At 37.7% G+C, this 20,724-nt stretch overlaps 1 protein-coding gene across 4 annotated transcripts in view; it reads right to left on the bottom strand.

Moving 5' to 3' along the window:
* The window catches only part of FBXO16 (F-box protein 16), a 57,472-nt gene that overhangs the window by 21,418 nt on the left and 15,330 nt on the right, over window positions 1-20,724 (bottom strand). For all 4 annotated transcript variants that reach the window (XR_009564409.1, XM_060301308.1, XM_030879123.2 and 1 more), the window contains exons 4-6: window positions 13,064-13,270; window positions 8,403-8,567; window positions 4,154-4,386 (exon numbers count right to left, since the gene is read on the bottom strand). Coding sequence is in view for 3 of the 4 variants with exons in the window: in XM_060301308.1 (XP_060157291.1) it covers window positions 4,154-4,386; window positions 8,403-8,567; window positions 13,064-13,270 (605 nt within the window). In the remaining variant the exon portion in view is untranslated. The remainder of the gene's footprint in view (window positions 1-4,153; window positions 4,387-8,402; window positions 8,568-13,063; window positions 13,271-20,724) is intronic.

The following is a 20,724-nucleotide window of genomic DNA, read 5'->3' on the forward strand; positions in this document are numbered from 1 at the left end:
ATCAACTGTTGAAAAATATCAAACCCTTATGAGACATTCAAGGAAACCTGAAAACTGACTTGATTCTTGATTGATTATATTAAGGCATCATTCATTGACTTAGAAGTGATATGGTATCATCTTATGATTTTTAGACAGAGTCTATCTTTTAAGGAGAGGCCTTGAAATATGTATGAATGAAATAATATGACGTTTGGATTTGTCTCCAAAGTAACCAGGGGGAACAGCAGAGTGGGTGAGGAATGAATGAAACCAGACAGGTCATGTGTTGGAAACTGTTAATGCTGGATGGTGGTTATAAGAGGTTCTATTCTCTTTACTTTTGCATATATTTGAATTTTCATTATAAAGAGTTTTATTGGGACTTCCCTGGCGGTCCAGTGGTTAAGACTCCATACCTCCATTGCAGGGGGCCCGGGTTCAATCGCTGGTCGGAGAACTAAGAGCCCTCAAGCTGCGCGGCCAAAAAACAAAACAAAACCAAAAAAGACCAGCTTTGCCCAAATATTTCCTGATACTTAATTTTCAAAAATTTCCACCAGCTTTTTTTTTTTTTTTTTTTCGGTACGCGGGCCTCTCACTGTTGTGGGCTCTCCCGTTGCGGAGCACAGGCTCCGGACGCGCAGGCTCAGCGGCCATGGCTCACGGTTCCAGCCACTCCGCGGCATGTGGGATCTTCCCGGACCGGGGCACGAACCTGTGTCCCCTGCATCGGCAGGCGGACTCTCAACCACTGCGCCACCAGGGAAGCCCTCCACCAGCTTTTAATTAAGAAATTTCAAACATACAGAATAGTTGAAAGAACAGTAAAGTGATTACCCATATACTCTCCAACTAGATTCAACAACTGATAACATTTTGCTATTTTTGCTTCATCTCTGTGTATGTGTATATATATTTTCCCCTCCCCTGGGCCATAAAAATGTAAATTGCAGACACTTCATTCCCCAATACTTCACTCATCTCCTAAGGTAAAGACATTTGCCTACCTAACCACACGAGTGCCATCATACCTTAGAAAATGAGCAGTAATTCTTTAATGTCATTTTAATATATGGTCCATATTAACTTTCTGCAGTTAACCCGAGTGCCCTTTATAGTCTTTCTTTTTTGAACCAGATCCTGCCTAGATTCCAACTGCATTGGTTTGTTATGTCTCTTATGTCTAGAACATTTTCCCCCGCCTCTTTTTTCCCCCTACAGCACTGACTCTTGGAAGAGTTCAAGCATCTGGTCTATTTTAGTGAATGTAGCACATGCACTTGAAAAAAAATGTTTGTGGAACTGTATGTTTATCTTTTAAAATCTTTCAGTTTTTGCTTTCTGTACCTTTAGGCTTTGTAATTACGTACATATGCATTGCAACAGTTATGTCTTTCTGTTTAGTTTATAGATCCCTGTATCATCATATGAAATGTCCCTCTTTTTGTTTGGGAATACTCTGTCTTTATGTCTATTTTAACTGATATTAACGGTCATTCTAGCCTTCTTATGCTTCCTCTTTGTATGGTACGTCTTTTTCTACCACTTTATTTTTAAGTCTAACTGTGCCTTAGTATTTAAGGTGTAGCTCTTGTAAAACAGCATATAGTTGGTTTTTGCCTTTTTTACCCATTCTGATAATCTCTGCCTTTTAATTGGAGTGTTAAGTATATTTAATGTAATTATTGCCTTTCACAAATAGTATTTGAGTCTCACAGAAAACTCAGGAGACTATTGGTTTTTCTCAGGTTAATGTACCATTCATAAGCCTAGGTAACTAAATTTGCCTCTCTCTAATTTACCAACCTAGTCCAGACTAAGGGCCACATACAAACTTAGACACTATCCTCAGGGATACACCGACCAATACACAGTTAATACATTCACAGTGGTTCCAAATTCAAGAGTTCAAAAGGATATACAGTGAAACTTTCCTGTCCATCCTTGTCTCCAACTTAACGTTCTCCTTGAAGGCAAATGGTAGTATCAGTTTCTTGTGTCTGTTCCCGAGATATTGTATGTATATAAAAATATGAATGTGTATATATGTATCTTTCTCCTCCACCCATTTAAATGTAAACAGTAGTATTTCTTTCAAACTCTGTTTTATACCTTGTCTCCCCACCACCCCCCTCGAACTTTCTAAATTATCAGCAAACTATTTAGACTTTTTCTGATACAACTAGATGAATGTGAAGTTCATGATCAAAAGGCTACACTTCCTTTGAAATCCACCATTTAATGAGTATTGCAATGATAGTCAGTGGTAACAAAGATGAGTAAGGCATAGTCTGTGCTCTCAAAGAGCTCAATTGTTGCTTAATTAGGGATACCACTCTCATCTCACCTCCAAAGGACCCCAAAGTAATTTGAATGTTCCTAAGTCATCAAGCCTTCTGGGATTACCCTTTCCTTTCTTAGCCAAATAATATCCTTTTAGAAGCCATCCTACTAAAAAAAAAATGCTTACTTACTATGTGCCAGGCACTATTATAAGCATGCTACATATATTAATCCTCACAGTGATCCTATGACTTGGGTATTACTACTATTGCCATTTTACAGAGGTGGAAACAGGCACAGAGAGGTTAAGGGACTCCCCAGGGTCACACAGCTAGAAGTGTGGGAGTCTGGATTTGAACCCATGCAGTATGGCCCCTGAGCCTGTACACTGTCACTATCTTATGCTGCCTTGATGTTAATCTGTTGAAATAGAACCTAAAACTATGAAAAATGTATTAAAACATTTTCAAATTTTGTTTCCTTAATTTCTTGTTTATCCTGTGTGCATGCGTGTGTGTGTGTGTGTTAACAAATGAACAGATACATATGTACATACAGATGTATATTTTCTTACTCTCTTTTCTTTCTACATTATGTGTAGGATACTAGAGACACTCTTTCGCAATTTGCTTTTCTCACTTAACTATGTACCCTGGAAATCACTCCTTACCCGTTCATAGAGATGTTCCTCATTCATTTTTACAGTTGCCTAATACTCCATTGTGTGAATGGACCATACATAGTTTATTCAACAAACACTCTCCTATTTATGGGCACTTAAGTTATTTCCAATATTTCAAAGTAATAAACAATACTGCAATAAATATCCTTGTGCTGACGTACTTTTGGTGTTTTCAAGGTTGATTCCTAGAAGTGGGATTGCTGGGTCAAAATAAATACAGATATTTTTTGCTGGATGCTGTACAATTTTTCTCCACAAGGTTTGCGCCAATGTGTATTCCCACCAGCAGTGTATGAGGGTGCCTGCTGGCCCACAGCCTCACCAACAGAATATATTGACAAACTTTAAAGTTTTTGCCGATCAGAGAGTTGAAAAATGGCATATTTTGCAACGTTGTGCAAAAAGCAACACTGGGAGGATAAACCAGAAACGCACGAGATTTTTAAGTGGGAATGGAGTGGAAAAGATGAGTGTGAGGTAGAGTGGAGAAGATGGAGGGGGTGATTCTCTGAGTCCACCTTCTGTACGCTTTTTGTATAGTTTTAACTCTAGAATCACGTAACATACTCACATGGGGAAAGGGATATTTAAAGAAAAGAACCCACATGACTTTTGAACACAGTAGTATGAGTATATACCCAGGCTAAAGGCAAAAAGAACCAGAAACAAATATTGAATTCTAGTTAGATTTGTTTCGATAATGATATGAGTTAGCAATTCTGAAATTACTTTCAGAATTTGTTAAGTAAATATATACTCTGTGTATGTACTATATATAATACATTTTATATAAAATTATATATGTACATATAATATATAATCAAAATTATATATGTATATATATGGAGATATGTATATGGAGATGTACATATTTGTATATCCCTCTGTCACGGAAGGGAGATACAACTGTGGAAAAGGAAAAAGAAAAGAATAGAACGAACCTTATGGTACTGGATTGGAATTTGAGGTATTAAAATATTAAAAGAAGCTGTAAGGAAAGCATTACAGCTACAAAATGCAAACAAATCCTAAAGAACCGGACAAATTTACCAATAATGGTTCATTTACTTTTCAATTACTTTTTGCTTCTACATAGTGAAAAGCATTTGTATTTCACAGTAAGTTCTGTTTTCATCTTTTCATAGACTGAAGTGTCAGTAGATTGTTTCTAAAAGCAAAAGAAGTGGAGAAGGGCATGACTCTCACCCTTGCCAGCTTTGCTCAATGGGGTCACAGTTGTCCAGGTAATTGAAGCGAATGATATCAGTTGGATGTTTGTCAGAGGATCGCCAGGGTGGGAGTTCTTTCTCCCCTGGGTGGTTCTTCTTTCTCAAAGAGGAAGAGGACCGGAAAGCTGATGAAGGGGATGGCTTTTCCTCTGGAGAACTGCTTGTAACTGGTTGAACATCAGCGATCACAAACCCATCTTTTGGAGGTGTCTAGAAGAAGAAAATTAATTATTTCTGTTCCCAAAATACTATAATAATAACAGAAGTAAAACAAAGAACATCATCATCACCGTGATGGCAATGATAATGGTGACGATGATTATAGCAGCCACCAACCCAGGACTGCTTGCTATGTGCCAGGCACTGTCTCAGAAGTGTTCATGCGTTACTTTATTTAACCTTCACAATAACTCTAAAAGGTAATTGTAACGACTCCCATTTTACAGAACAGGAAACTGAAATAGGATAAACTAATTAATTTGCTCACTACTACTACGTAAGTATTGACCCAGGGTCAGAATTTGAATCCAGGACTATCCTGCTTCAAGTCCACACACTGAACCTCTCTATCCTGAACTGTCCCCTCTCCTACAATATCATTGTACAGTTTTCCACAACTGCAGTTAATTTATTCATAAAAATATACACATTCTAAAAAAAGTACCCCAGCCCTAAGTATACCTAAAACAGAGACAATTTCGATTATGTAGGGGTAGACTTCATAGATTTTTTCAGTTATCAAAACTTCAGCCATTCGCAAAGAATACTTCTGCTTTTTTTTTTTTTTTTTTTTTTTTTGCGGTACACGAGTCCTCACTGTTGTGGCCTCTCTCGTCGCTCCGCGGCATGTGGGATCTTCCCGGACCGGGGCACGAACCCGTGTCCCCTGCCTCGGCAGGAGGACTCTCAACCACTGCGCCACCAGGGAAGCCCTGAATACTTCTGCTTTAATTGCCCCAAATGAAAATCTATTTTTTGTGTATAAAATTCATAAGGTTTTTATGTGGTTGTAGCCTAAGGGAAGTGGTAGTGGTATGCTGAGAAGCCATTAAAGGTTTAATTTTTGTTCTTTAAGAGATTAGGGAAGCTTTGCTCAGTAAATTGGTTTGCTTGACTTGTTTGTGAAAATTAAAAAATTCCCCAGTCTCTCCAAGCAGAGTCGGTTAATTTCTTATCCTTGTTTCAACTGTTCTTTGTATATATTTCTACTACCAGATAGCACTTAGTATTCAACGTTGTAATTATTTGCTTGTCTGTGTCCTGGGCCACTAGACTAGGCTTCCAGAAAGCAGGGTTAAGACCATTGTACTCTTAGCACCTAGCACATAACAGTATTTAATAAATATTTACTCATTTAGTGAGTGATTGCAATTAATAGAGTAAGAAGACATTTTACATTTATATAACTGATAGCTCATTACTGGTTTAGTATTCAATATTTTGTGCAGATCTCATTTTAAATGGACATTCAGGGAATTCCCTGGTGGTCCAGTGGTTAGGACTCTGTGCTTTCACTGCCTAGGGCTCGGGTTCGATTCCTGGTCAGGCAACTAAAATCCCAAGCCACACAGACACGCAGACAAAAAAATGAAATAAAAAAAGTAAATAAAATGGACGTTCATTTCATTTCTCTGAGTTCATATTGAATGAAATCTGTCTGTTTTTGCTGGAAGAGGTCTTGTTTAACACCATTGGGAATAAATAATACATGATAATAAAAAGCAATTTCAGGGAAGAAAATTTAGGCGTGCATGCTACTAACTATATATAAATAAGCGTCATTAATTCTGAAAAGTACACAATATTTGACCCATTAACAGAATAGGTAATAAAGAAAAACTGATGACTTTTCTGTTAAGTAAACAAAAATCTTATTCCCTTTACCCAAAGTCTTTTTGAGAATTTTTAAAATCGTGAATGTTGAAAAAATTTTGAATGCTTTTGTTTGCATATATTGAAATGACCATACATCTTTTCTCTTTTATTATGTGAATTACATGGATTGATTTTTGAATATTATGCCAAATTTATTCTCCTTGGATACATCCCATTTGGTCATCATTTATTATTCTTTTTTTATATATTACTGGATTTAATTTGCCAATATTTTTAAAGGATTTTTATGTCTGTGTTCATGAGGGGTATTGGTCTGTGGTTTTGTTTTGTTTTCTTTTAAAGTCTTTATCTAGTTTTGGTATAAAGGTTATGAGTTGGGCAGTGTTCCTTCTTCCTCTATTTTCTGAAAGAGTTTATGTAGAATTGGTATTAAAATTGGTATATTAAAAAGTACTACCTACAGAAATTTAATACTAAGCAAAGATGTGGCAATTTTCTTGCATCAGAACTATTCATTATTTTAAAATATAGTTATGCATAAATATTTTATGGAGAAAGAGTTATTGCTGAAGATGAAGCATTAAAGTCAGTGTTGTATATAATACTCAAAACCTTTTTTCATTCTACAAGTTGGTTAATCACTTTTCTCTCCTCTGCCTCAGACCAGCTCATGCTTCAGCCATTGAATGCCGTTTCCTGCCTACAATTGAGAGCGAGAGTCAAGAAAAGCCTCACGGGGACTTCCCTGGTGGCGCAGTGGTTAAGAATCCGCCTGCCAATGCATGGGACACGGGTTTGAGCCCTGGTCCGGGAAGATCCCACATGCCGCAGAGCAACTAAGTCTGTGTGTCACAACTACTGAGCCTGCGCTCTAGAGTCCGCGAGCCACAACTACTGAGCCTTCATGTCTAGAGCCCGTGCTCCCCAGCGAGAAGCCACTGCAACGAGAAGTTCATGCACGGCAACGAAGAGTAGCCCCCGCTCGTGGCAACTAGAGAAAGCCTGCGTGTAGCAACGAAGACCCAACGCAGGCAAAAGTAAAAATAAATTTTTTTAAAAAAAAAAGAAAGAAAAGTGTTTTGATAAAAAGTCATAGCTATTGTAATTTTTTAAATAACTTGTCTACCAGTTCAGTTTAAAAATTTCTTTTTTTGGCTTCCCTGGTGGCGCAGTGGTTGGGAGTCCCCCTGCTGATGCAGGGGACGCGGGTTCATGCCCCGGTCCGGGAGGATCCCGCATGCCGCGGAGCGGCTGGGCCCGTGGGCCATGGCCGCTGGGCCTGCGCGTCCGGAGCCTGTGCTCCGCAACGGGAGAGGCCACGACAGTGAGAGGCCCGCGTACTGCAAAAAAAAAACAAACAAAAAAAATTTCTTTTTTAAAGAAATCTTCATGGAGCACACCAATTATTGAACTCAGAAAGACTAGTTTTATCATTGCGATTATAACAATATTAATTATGCATAGTTTATTACTCTATTAAATGTAGATGGATTCTTCTTCGAGCAAACAATAGAACGAAACCTAAATGAGCACTCTAAATAGCTCAGGAGCTGACTCTTCATATCTCAAACGGATTCTTCAATTTGAAAAGGATTCACTGCAGCTTTTTTACAGAAAACCCCTGTGGTTTAAAAAATGATTAAAAAATTTTAATTTACACATAATTTTTCAGGAACTCATCTACTGTACAAAACTGCATAACTCCGTAAGTATATATTAGATCATGCCATAAAGAAAAAGCTCATAAAAATTTCCCATAAGTTACCTAATTAACGGTGACTCCAAGAATGAACATAAACATTGGTTATAATGCGTGCAAAACCACTAGAAAATATTATGCTCAGATTATTTACTTTTTAGGATTATATGTACATGCTTTACATTGCTAGTTTCTAGGGTAAAAAGAACTTTAACATGCCCATATGCCCTTCCCTAATTACTAATTTATTGCAAAACTCTTCTTTATAAATGATACAAAAATAAACTTCAGCTCGTCTGGTAGAATCATAGACAATTTGAATCAGTTATGTAAAGTGTGATGACCCATAGGTAATAAGGACAGCACACTCCCCCAGAATCCCAGTGTCAGAACTCTGTGGTATAGGCGCCAGAGACACAGAAATCCAGGAATCTGAAGAGCGAGGAGCTCCCAGTCCTAACCTGGGTGGAACTGTGGTTTGGCAGTGTCAGGTGACAGTTCTCAACTCACATGGATACCTTGAAAAGCGCCATCAAGTTCTCAGAAAAGGAGAATTTTAAAGTCACATCGATAGTATATTTCCTTTGAGTCAACTGCCTTCCCCAACGTCCAGATTGATCATTTAGCCTTAGTTCTAGCATTCCTACACAGTGGATGTTTGTAATTTTGTTGCTTCTTTCCCCAAATTTACCTTGGGCTTGGTAACATGGAGTTCTTTCACCATTTGAATATAGTGTTTCTTCCATATACCCTGCTCAAAGGGAGTTGGAGAGAAATTGATGTACCAGTTAAACCGTAAACATTTGAGCATCCAGAGCTGATCCAGTTCCGTTAAGTTCTTCCAATGCCAGCTCACCTGGAAAAACAACAAAAATTAAAAAAAAAAAAAAAAAAAACTATTCAGTGTACATGCTCACTTTCTCTAGGTTTTGAGCTGTCCCTTTCCACCAAATCACAGCTTAGTTACCTACTGCCTAAAGTGCTGCCTAGCCAGGCAGAAGGATTTTTTTAATGTTAATTCAGACTTAGAATCAGAGTCAACTAATGTTTATTGAGCACCTATTAACCATTCTCATAGCAACTTAAGGAGGGAAGTATAATTATTATTCTCATATTGCAAATGAGGAAACTGAGGCTCAGATAGACTTTGGAACTTCCTAAAGGTTCCTGAAGGTCTCCATATGAAAGTTACAGAGACTCCGGTTGGCACATTGCTTATTCTTTTCATGATATGCTTCCTTTTTTTCCCTCCATTCTTATGATTTAACTAAATATAAACTTTATAAAGGGAACACCATTGCTAATACTATATTGGAGTGTCCTAAATAGCCTTTAAGTTTCAATAGAGCATTAAGTATTTGTTCTATACATTCCATTTCCATAGCTTTAGTGTCAATCCTACACATCCAGCAAATAGTGGAGGTGACCCTATTATGTGTAGTAGCACTTACAATAATTTACTCCAGGTATTGAGTTAGAAACTAGAGTCGAGTCCATATATAAAGTTGAGACCAGGCATTCTATGTCTCTTATCAAGAGTTGCAAAGATGACAGCTAACCTTCAAACTCAAATTTCATCCTTGGAAAACTGGCCTATTTTTCAAGATTAACTATATAATGAATAATGTTTGAGTGCCCCCCTAATAAGCAGAACACTCTATAATGGAACTTGCTACCCATCCATCCATTTATCTATCCCTCTCTTCCTCCCTCCTTCCGTCCTATTATGTCTAGGATTGTTTTACGCGCTGAAGATGAGACGTGCAGAAGAGAGGCATGCCGGAGAGGGCACAATTAGAAGTAATGACAGGTTCAGGAGCTGGAAGAAGGAAAAAGCTTAGAGGATCTGATAGAGCCCTGAGGGCAGAAACAGAAATCACATCTACTTTGTTCAACCAGACATGAAACTACACAGACCTTAATCTCCGTATGGTTAGTTAACTCAATTCAATCGAGAGGTGAGGTTTGGGAAGGAGGGGATGGGGAGAAAAGTTGCTCAATTCTCACTCTTTTCCTCTGAAAAGAGGAACCTTAGATCTGGTTTAGACCTGGGTATTTAAGTTGGGGGTCCCCCCACCGGGGTAAATAAAGTTTTCTTTTCGTTGTTTTTTGTTTTTTAAACTAAACAGGAATGAGGAGAAGGGTAGGTAAGAACTTTCAAAACTATAAGACAGACACTTCCCTGGTGGCGCAGTGGTTAAGAATCCTCCTGCCAATGCAGGGGACACAGGTTTGATCCCTGGTCCGGGAAGATCCCACATGCCAGGAGCAACGAAGCCCGTGCGCCACAACTACTGAAGTCTGCGCGCCTAGAGCCTGTGCTCTGCAACAAGAGAAGCCACTGCAATGGGAAGCCCGCGCACCGCAATGAAGAGTAGACCCCGCTCACTGCAACTATAAAAAGCCCGCGCACAGCAATGAAGACCCAATGCAGCCAAAAAAAAGACAAAGTTAACAAAACAAAACAAAAAACTATAAAGCATCCCCCACCATATTTTTAAACAACTCAAAGCTCATTTTGGTGCAATGACTTTACTGTTTACTTTAAATCTAGCTGAAGAACAACTGCTTCACAGTCAATTCTGGGAATAAAATACGATGCTGAAATCTTGCAAGACTGACATATGGTGCACATAGATGAGAGGATTAGTTAATTTAAAATAACATCTCCCTGGAATGATAACATTCTCATTGTGAAACACTTGGAAAATTCTGAGAAGCTTGAAGAAAAACAATACCCATAACCCCATCAATCAGAGATGACCATTATTAACAACTTGGTAGAGTTCTTTTCCTTGCCATCTGTTTCCTAGGCATACACGAAACAAAACTGGGAAACTCTGTATACAATTTAAAATCATGCTTTCTTCATTTTACACATAATAAGCATCTCTGTTCTTCCAAAACATGTTTTCTAATAGCTGCATAGTAATTCATCATATGACTGTATGATACTCTCTTATTATTGGGCATTTAAAATGCTATGTTGGGGACTTCCCTGGTGGCGCAGTTGTTAAGAATCTGCCTGCCAATGCAAGGGACACGGGTTCAAGCCCTGGTCCGGGAAGATCCCACATGCTGCGGAGCAACAAAGCCTGTGTGCCACAACTACTGAGCCTGCGCTCTAGAGTCTGCGAGCCACAACTACTGAAGTCCACATGCCTAGAGCCAGTGCTCTGCAACAAAGAGAAGCCACTGCAATGAGAAGCCCATGCACCGCAACGAAGAGTAGCCCCTGCTCGCTGCAACTAGAGAAAGCCCGGGCGTAGCAACGAAGACCCAACATAGCCAAAAATAAATAAGTAAATAAATGTATTTTTTTAAATGCTATGATTTTTTTTTCTTTTTCTTTTTAAATATTTATTTATTTATTTTCTTATTTGGTTGTGCCGGGTCTTAGTTGCGGCAGGTGGGCTCCTTAGTTGTGGCATGCATGTGGGATCTAGTTAGTTGCCTGACCGGGATCGAACCTGGGCCCCCTGCATTGGGAGCACAGAGTCTTAACCACTGCACCACCAGGGAAGTCCCGCTATGCTTTTTTTTTTTTTTTTTTTGCGGTACACGGGCCTCTCAACTGTTGTGGCCTCTCCCGTTGCAGAGCACAGGCTCCGTACGCGCAGGCTCAGCAGCCATGGCTCACAGGCCCAGCCACTCCGCGGCATGTGGGATCTTCCCGGACCGGGGCACGAACCCATGTCCCCTGCATGGGCAGGCGGACTCTCAACCACTGAGCCACCAGAGAAGCCCCCGCTATGCTTTTTAAAAAAATTGTTTCATTTTTGGAATAAGTAATATGTGTACATTAATACTAAATTCAAAGATACCAAGGAGCACACGGTAAAAAAGAAGTCTCTCTCATCCCTATCATCTAGCCACTCACTTCCCTCCCTGGATGTAACCATTGTTACCAGCTTCTTGTGTGTCATTCCAGAATATTAACAGATATGGATGTACTCTTTTTTTTTCTTTCCAAAATGGTAGGACAACTCTGCACTTTTGCTTTTTTCACTGATGATATATTGTGGAGATGGTTGCAACCGGTCCCCTATTAGCAGACACTTCCATTGTTTCCAACATTTTGCTACTACAAACTATGTTGCAATATTCTTACACAGACATAATTTTTGCATGTGTTGAAGTATGCCCATCAGACAAATTCCAAGAAGTGGAACTGCTGGGGCAAAGGGAATCTTTATTTAAAAATTGAATGCTACAAATTGTTCTCCATCATGGTTGCATCAATTTTTCTACCAACAATATATGAAAGTGCTTGTTTCCCCACACCTCCACCAATATAAAATAGTATCATTAAAAAATATGACTCAACCCATCTGAGTCATGAAAGATGGTATGATAATGAGGCTAAACATTTTACATATTTTAGAAATATCTGCTTTTCTTTCTGTAAACTACTTGTTCACTTCCTTTGCTCATTTTTCTGCTGGGTTGTTTTTTTTTTCTTAATGTAGATTTATAGTAGTTCTTTAAAAAATAAGGAAATTAGCTCTTTGCTGGCCATATGTTTTTCTCCCTGTGTACTTGGGCCCCCGGCAGGGAAAGTGCAGAGTCCTAATCACTGGACCACCAGGGAATTCCCTCCTTTGAGTACTTTAATGGTTTCCTTTAATTTCATATCAATCTTTTATCCTTCTAGAATTTTTTTCCAGATAGCTGCCCAATTGTCTCAACACCATTCACTGAATAATTCATATATCCTACTGCATTCATTTTCTTAATCTTAAAAACTAAAGTTACCATGTTACATGTATGTGAATGCAAAGTAACAGGTAATTTCTGGTCTTACTAGACTATGAAAAGAATCAACAAAATGACTATCAGTCTTATATCTTAAATAATATACTTTAATACACCATGGAATTGCTTGTAAGAAAATAATGGTCAGATCCTTTCCCAACCTCATCCCTGGGAGCACATCTGCCCACTCTGAAGACTTTTAGTCTCATATTCTTTTGTAATTATTGCATGAGCACCTTATTTTAAGCTTTTCTATTTAAGAATGGCCTGCACTCTACAGTTTGGGATTTTACTGTAGTTCTGTGCTGTGCAATATAAGATTATTCTGCTGATGAACCATTACGTACATGTGTATTTGTTTCCCCAGCTAGTTAATACTATTTTGTGGACACTTAGTAGTGTCTTACACTTTTTCCTGCTCTTGAGCACTAAATGCAGAGTCAGACACAAAGGAGATGAGGGTTAATTCAAACTGTACAGACTAATCATACTGAGCATCTCATCTACTTCTTGGTTTTGTGTACGTGCTGTTTTTTTTTTCTCAAGTTTCAGCATTTTGTCTTTACAAGATGCCATACACCGCTTCTTTGTCTTTACCTGTGCACAACGACAAAGGCTTCGGGGATCCAGGAAAGAAAAGATATATAAAGATAACACCCTTGGAAGCTTGGTAGTAAAATCCAGAGCTTCTGCTGGAATTTTTTCCTGAAGCTTTCGACAGCAGAACTTTTGCTGTGACAGGGAGCAGCGTTCTAACAGCCCTGTCAGGATTCTTCTCCTTTGAGAGTCTGTCCATTTGTCAAACTGGGGGAAAAAAAAAAAGGAAAAGAAAATTTAAAAAGCTCCAGGTTTAGTCTGACACCAGAGATGCATTGTAAAAAGAAGAGATAAGAATGGCATAGAAAGTGAGTTTAGTAATTTATTCCTAATGAATAGCATGTATTTCTTTCCCTAGCTAGTAAATTCCACGTTTTACCACTTATCTGCCCTTTCTCATGTTTGCGTGGGTGAGCCCATGCAAGACTGGGGTATGGACACAGAAGTGCACTTGACCTCAAAACTTGGAATTACATAAGAACAGTAAGTTGAGAGCTGGCCGTATTCATCAACTGAGAATATATATACTTATAAAATACAGATCTTCCTCAACTTCTGATGGGGTTACGTGCCGATACACTCATCATAAGTTGAAAATATCATAAGTCGAAAATGCATTTAATACACCTAACCTACCAAACATCCTAGCTTAGCCCAGCCTACCTTAAACGTGCTCAGAACACTTCCATGAGCCTACAGTTGGGCAAAATCATCTAACACAAAGCCTACTTTGTAATCAAGTGTTGACTATCTCATGTAATTTATTGAATACTAGACTGAACGTGAAAAACAGAATGGTTGTCTGGGTACAGAAGGTTGTGAGTGTATTCGCTGTGTATCCTCATGATCGCGTGGCTGACTGGGAACTGTGGCTTGCTGGTTGCCCAGCATCATAAAAGAATATCCTACTGCACACAGCTAGCCTGAAACCCCCCCCCAAATTTACAATTTTAAATATGGTTTCTGCCGAATGTCTATCATTTTTGCACCATGATAAAGCCGAAAATTCACTAAGTTGCATCACCCTAAGTCGGGACCGTCTGTACAACCTCAAGAGAAGACACTTGGGCAGCCTCTCTCCCCCAACAGTTTCTCTATTAACTCGTTAGTGATTAAAACTCCAGGATGAGAAACGAAACTTTGTGTTCACAATCGGAGATAAGGCGTAGCAAGCAAATATCCCTGAGAAGGGGAATATACAGGGTTAAAGTTCTACTAATATGTAAATGATCGATATGATTGCAAAGGAAAAGGTGATAGGGGGACCTGGGAAAAAAGTACCAGAGATAGGAAGGAGATGCCAAAACCACCTGGGGCATGCCAAACAAGAGCTTTGGTTACGTCACAATTTTCCTCAGAGATAACCCCAAACCAGTCCCAAGATCAGTGACTGATCAGAGGTAAGAACTTGAGGGCTGGCCAAAACCAAAAGAAAGCCTCTTAGGGGAACACCTAGCTGCTGAAGGGGCCATTACCAGGGTCTAAATCTCTCTTCTTTAGGCCGTTAGAGAAGAGAAAACAGGGAAGTTTGGGGCTACTTGTATTTTGTATACTATTGCATTTAACATACAGAGGTTTATTCGTTATTATAAAGTAATCAGAATTTTATAATAAACTTTAGTTGTAATCATAAAATACACAGACCACCTAAAAAGGCATATAAAGTAAAAATGTATTTTTATAAGCCTTATGACAAGTCAACGTCGTTATAATCATAGGATGTATCTATTTAATTAGTAGGAATACTTCTTTTTTTTTTTTTTTTTTTTTTTAGTAGGAATACTTCTTGATTAAAACTATTCACTGTTACAGATCTATTCAGTGACCCATGAATCTCACTTTGGAGACTATAATTCATGCGCAGGGGGTGGGGTTGGGGGGATGGGGAATCCTAAAATGAAAAAAAAACAAACCCCAAAACCTTAACTTACAAATACGTGAATAAAATATATTCACGTGTGAGTGTTCCCACATTTCTTCTATGTTTGTTTCTGCACAGTCCATATTTTCAACTCCCATAAAATGAGACTTCTTTCCTTTGGGGTTGGATTATTAGAATGAATATAGAGAAGCTGGGCCAGAATGGCCAGGGCCAGGGGAAGGGTCAGGCCCAAGAAGCTGCTTTGATCTATAAAATAAAGAGCCAATGGGAAGGCATACAGAGATAGAAGAGCTGCAGGGCTTGTAGGGAGTTTGAGGGGTTCAGACTGTAATTGCCTCTGCAGCAGTTATAGAGTGTGAGAGAACTGGGGAATGAAGGAAGCAGATGTGGGAAGTATTGTTATGAGTTTTGAATTGGATCCCCTGTGATTTTTCTTTGAGAGACCAAATGAATATTGGTATTCATTTTTAAAATTACTTTTGGGCAGTGCTATGTGGCTCTGTAGAAACTGAGCTACGTGGGGACCCAGGATGATTATGCTTACAAAATAATTTTTATGGGATATTATTAGCACTGCAAGAAATCAGAAATAACCCCAAATGCCTAACAAGAGTGGATCAGCTCAGCAAACTAATATATCAGCATGATAAGAGAAAGTATGGCATTACGGATGGATGGTGGATTTGGGAATGAGGCCATTTGAGTCTCACTAACAACCTCTTAATTTCTTCATTTACACATTAAGAATAATTATATCTAAATTGCAGGATTGTCATGAGGATTAAATAAAATATGTCTAAAATTCCTAATATGGTGCATGATTCGTAGTCATGGCAGTTAATATTATAAAGTATCACAGTGATGTTAAAAATAATAAGTATGTGGGGTAAATCAATGTAAAAGGAATAGATACGCAAACAATTAAATTACAAAGCATAAAATTACCAGGTTTGTACATTGACAAGGACGGGAAGTACATTTTGAATGACTGAGGTTAGCTCAATTACTTTCCTGGATGCCCACAAAAAGAGAATGAGCTCAGATTGAAGAACAAGTGATTTAGAATGAATATAAAAGAACATTAGGATTATAAAATGCTGAAGAAATCTATAAAAGAAAACATTAAAACATTTTCCTCTAGAGATTAAAAAGATCATTACATTGGTTCCTCATTTATTTCCCTGATTACAACAAAGATAATTTATATTTGGTTTTGATTGGTGTTCTTTGCCTTGAGGGATTTTCCTTTCTAATTGTGTTTATTTAGGCTAAAAGAAAACTCATTTGCATTCCTTGAACTCCTACCAATTGAATGTGGGTAGATGACTCAGAAGAATGCTGAACAGTTGGGGAAAATCCCTTTGGAATTTAAAAGGTGCTAGGAATAATCCAAAAAGTAAATAATCCGTGGAAGAGTTAGCTGTACAGGAATTTGGTAATCTCCCAGTATCTCTTTTTTTAATTTTAATTTTTTAACTGAAGCATAGTTGATTTACAATGGTTTAGGTGTATAGCAAAGTGATTGTTTTTTATATCTATATCTATATATAGATATAGATATATAGATAGATTCTTTTTCAGATTCTTTTTCCATTATAGGTTATTACAAGATATTGAATATAGTTCCCTGTGCCTTACAGTAGGTCCTTGTTGTTTACCTATTTTACATATGGTAGTGTGTAGCCATCCCAACATCTCTTGCATCACCTCTCAAGAAAAAAGAGCCATAACATTGTAGCCAGGGATCTAATGTGTGAGACTGGGGAGCAGCTAGAGTCACTTTCCTATCCTGGTAGGTACCTCACTTCACAGTTAGTTCCTTTTTAATGTTATATATTATATGACACTATGCTATATTATATTATGCTATACTATCTTATATCATATCATATTATATTTTATAATTATTTTTAATGCCTTTTTATAGGGCTTTCTTGACAATAGAATTGTGAAAATCCTATTTTCAGAGTAGTTGTTACAACGATTCTTGCTGCACTTTCAGGAAGTGAGGACAGTGGCTAGAGTGTCAGTGCCACTCATCTTACACTGAATAGCAAGGAAAGTTCCCGGGGAGTGAGGGGCAAGATGAAGACAGAGGCCTGTTATTTTTTGCTTACTGGTTATATTATCTCAATCTGCTTGAGTTTCTGAATCTTATTATCAAACACTTAATTTCACAATAAAAACGTGAATACATTATTGTTTTAAAAGTTTCAGATAGGTACTTGCAGAATTAAACATGAAAATCCTCTTTATTCCTTCCCATCAAATCTCACTCCATTCCCCAATAATAACCACTGTTTACAGTTTGATGTTCATGCGATTCTATGCATTTACGTATACATACAGTCATCAATAGGGAAGCAGTTGAAACAACAAGGTCCTATTGTATAGCACAGGGGACCATATTCAATACCCTGTGATAAACCATAATGGAAAAGAAAATATATATATGTATAACTGAATCACTTTGCTGTACAGCAGATTAATACAACATTGTAAATCAACTATACGTCAATAAAATTTAAAATAAAATAGAGGGGCTTCTCTGGTGGCGCAGTGGTTAAGAATCTGCCTGCCAATGCAGGGGACATGGGTTTGACCCCTGGTCCGGGAAGATCCCACATGCTGCGGAGCAACTAAGCCCATGCACCACAACTACTGAGCCTGCGCTCTAGAGCCTGTGAGCCATAACTACTGAGACTGCATGCCACAACTACTGAGGCCTGCGCGCCTAGAGCCCGTGCTCTGCAACAAGAGAAGCCACCGCGATGAGAAGCCCACGCACAGCAACGAAGAGTAGCCCCCGCTCACCACAACTAGAGAAAGCCCATGCGCAGCAGTGAAGACCCAAAGCAGCCAAAAATAAATAATTAAATAAATAAATTTATTTTAAAAAATAGGGAAGCAGTTAAATAAGAGTATACCCACCCCTTGGAATACTACACAACAGTTTTAAAAACAAACAAAATATAGCCATAAACGTCCAGATATGCAATGAACTTCAGAGCATGATATTTTCTCCAGTCATTCATAGAAGTACACATATGCCATGATCTATTTATTCAATATACTACTGATACCATTTAGGTTGTTTCCAAAACACACACACACACACACACGTGCCTACACACACTGCAATATTCTTGTGCACGTTTTTTCATGTCCTATGTCTATATTTCTCTAGTCCAGATAAACAGAAGTGGAATTATAGGTTCAAAGATTCTGCATTTAAAATTTTAATAGATCCTGTCAAATTGTCTTTAAAAAGTCTTTATTATTTTACATTCCCTCTAATTGTGTTTTAAGCATATCCTACTACTCCCCAGTGAATGCTTACTTACGCTGGATATTATTTATCTCTTCAATTTTTGCCCCATAGACCAAGAGAGGGGTTGGGAATCTCATTATTTTAATTTGCATTTCTCTAATTTTAGTAAAAAGAACATAGTTTCCATGTTTATTGGCCACATATATTTTTGTGTATTTCTCATTCTTCTATTGGCCCATTATTCTGTAGGGGTATTTGTATTTTTCTTATTGATTTGTAGTAACTTTATGTATCTCAGCTATTAATCTTTTTTCAATTTTTTTATTGACGTATAGTTGATTTACAATATCGTGCCAATCTCTGCTGTACAGCAAAGTGACTCAGTTATAGACATATATACATTCTTTTTCAATATTCTTTTCCATTATGGTTTATCACAGGATACTGTATATCGTTCCCTGTGCTATACATTAGGACCTTGTGGTTTATCCATTCTAAATGTAATAGTTTGCATCTACCAACCCCAAACTCCTAGTCCGTCCCTTTCCCTGCCACCTCCCCCCTTGGCCACCACAAGTCTGTTCTCTATGTCTATGAGTCTGTTTCTGTTTTGTAGATAGGTTCATTTGTGCCATATGTTAGATTCCACATATAAGTGATATCATACGGTATTTGTCTTTCTCTTTCTGACTTACTTCACTTAGTATGATGATCTCTAGTTGTATCCAAGTTGCTGCAAGTGGCATTATTTCATTCTTTCTTACGGCTGAGTAGTATTCCATTGTATATATGCACCACATCATCTTTATCCATTCATCAGATATTAATCTTTATCAAGCAACTTGCAAAATATTTTCCTGTTTCTCTTTTGAATTTTAACTCTGATTATGGTTGTTTCCAGCAAGTTAAAAGTGATGCCATCTACTTTAATCAAATTCTTTATAACATTACAATTATTTCTAACAACATAGCAGAAGCTGAGAAAAAGTCTGAAATACTATCTTTTCAACTGAAATACTTCCGCTGGTGTTTTCTGTCCATTGGGAAGTAGTTGCCTTTTCTAACAGGGATTGAAGGGCAGAGAAGATTTAAGAGAACACGGATTAAGTAATAGCATGGAACAGCAAAGTTGAAGAGCTTTTTTTCAGTTTCTCTTAATCATTTTGTTTGTAACTGTACAGAACATCAGACATTTGCCATGTGCAAATGTATGAACAAAAATGACATTCTATGGCTAAATATAAAATACTTTTGAATTGTTTATCATTGAATAGGTCTCATATTAAATCTTGCCTCTTACTATCCAGATTGTTTTAAAAAATGACTTTATTTCTAATACTAGATGGACCTTTAAAACCAATACTTAGTCCCTACAATGAATATCCCAAGTAATGTTATGTTTAAATCGACATCCTTATTTCTCCTTTCTTTTTTTGGAAAATGCATTTCTTATGTTATCAGTCTCTTAATGTTGTTTGTAAAGTACACAAACAAAAACCCTAAAAACTAAAATGGAGAGAGAAAACTGAATTAAAGTAAATTGGAGGGACTTTCCTGGCGGTCTAGAGGTTAAGACTCTGCACTTCCATTGCAGGGGGCATGGGTTTGATCCCTGGTCATGGACCTAAGATCCCGCATGCCACAGGGCGAGGCAAAATAAAATAAAATAAAATAAATTGGAAATATCCCCTTGAAACTTAACTGATGTAGCTTTCATGGGGGTATAAAGATTACTATGTGATCTAGTGAATTTAAGGAATAAGTTTGTTGTTAGGCAAAAGAGAAAAACCAGTGAGTATCATTTAGAAAATATTTATTAAATGTCTGATAGCATCAAGGAATGTATAACAAGGAGTATGATAGAACCATGCCTACCCCCTGTAGTTCAGCCAATTGCAGTAGATAGATAATTAGTGATCTTTGCAAATATATGTTTCTATTAGTTATGGTAAAAGAAAAGAATAAACAGGACCTTTTAAAAAGTTTGAAGACCTTGAACTTCATCCAGGGTGATATTGAAAATATTTAACAACTGGCAATGCTAACAACCAATCAAAACAGACAGTAGCTGGTCAGCCACACCACTGAGTACTGGCTGAACATTAGCCCTGGTTATATTAATTTAGGGATTTCCACTAGTAGTAAGTGGAATGACTGCAAATACAGTCATTCTAAATAAATGTCTTTTTTAAGTTTCTGGTAACAGATGCAAAGTTAGTTTAAAAACATAAATAGAATATGAGAAAAACTTAGCTAGACTGCAGTATTTTAAAATTAATTTTTAGTGAATTTATTTTAGAATATATATATATATATATATATTTTTTTTTTTTTTGGCCCACACCGTGCGGCATGTTGGATATTAGTTCCCTGACCAGGGATTGAACCCATGTCCCCTGCATTAGAAGCACGGAGTCTTAACCGCTGCACTGCCAGGGAAGTCCCTTTAGTGAATTTATTTTATAAAATTTTAGTACTATTTTGAATAGGTAATACATTCACACGATT

The sequence above is a fragment of the Globicephala melas genome, chromosome 6, assembly GCF_963455315.2.
Source record: "Globicephala melas chromosome 6, mGloMel1.2, whole genome shotgun sequence".
NCBI lineage: Eukaryota > Metazoa > Chordata > Mammalia > Artiodactyla > Delphinidae > Globicephala > Globicephala melas.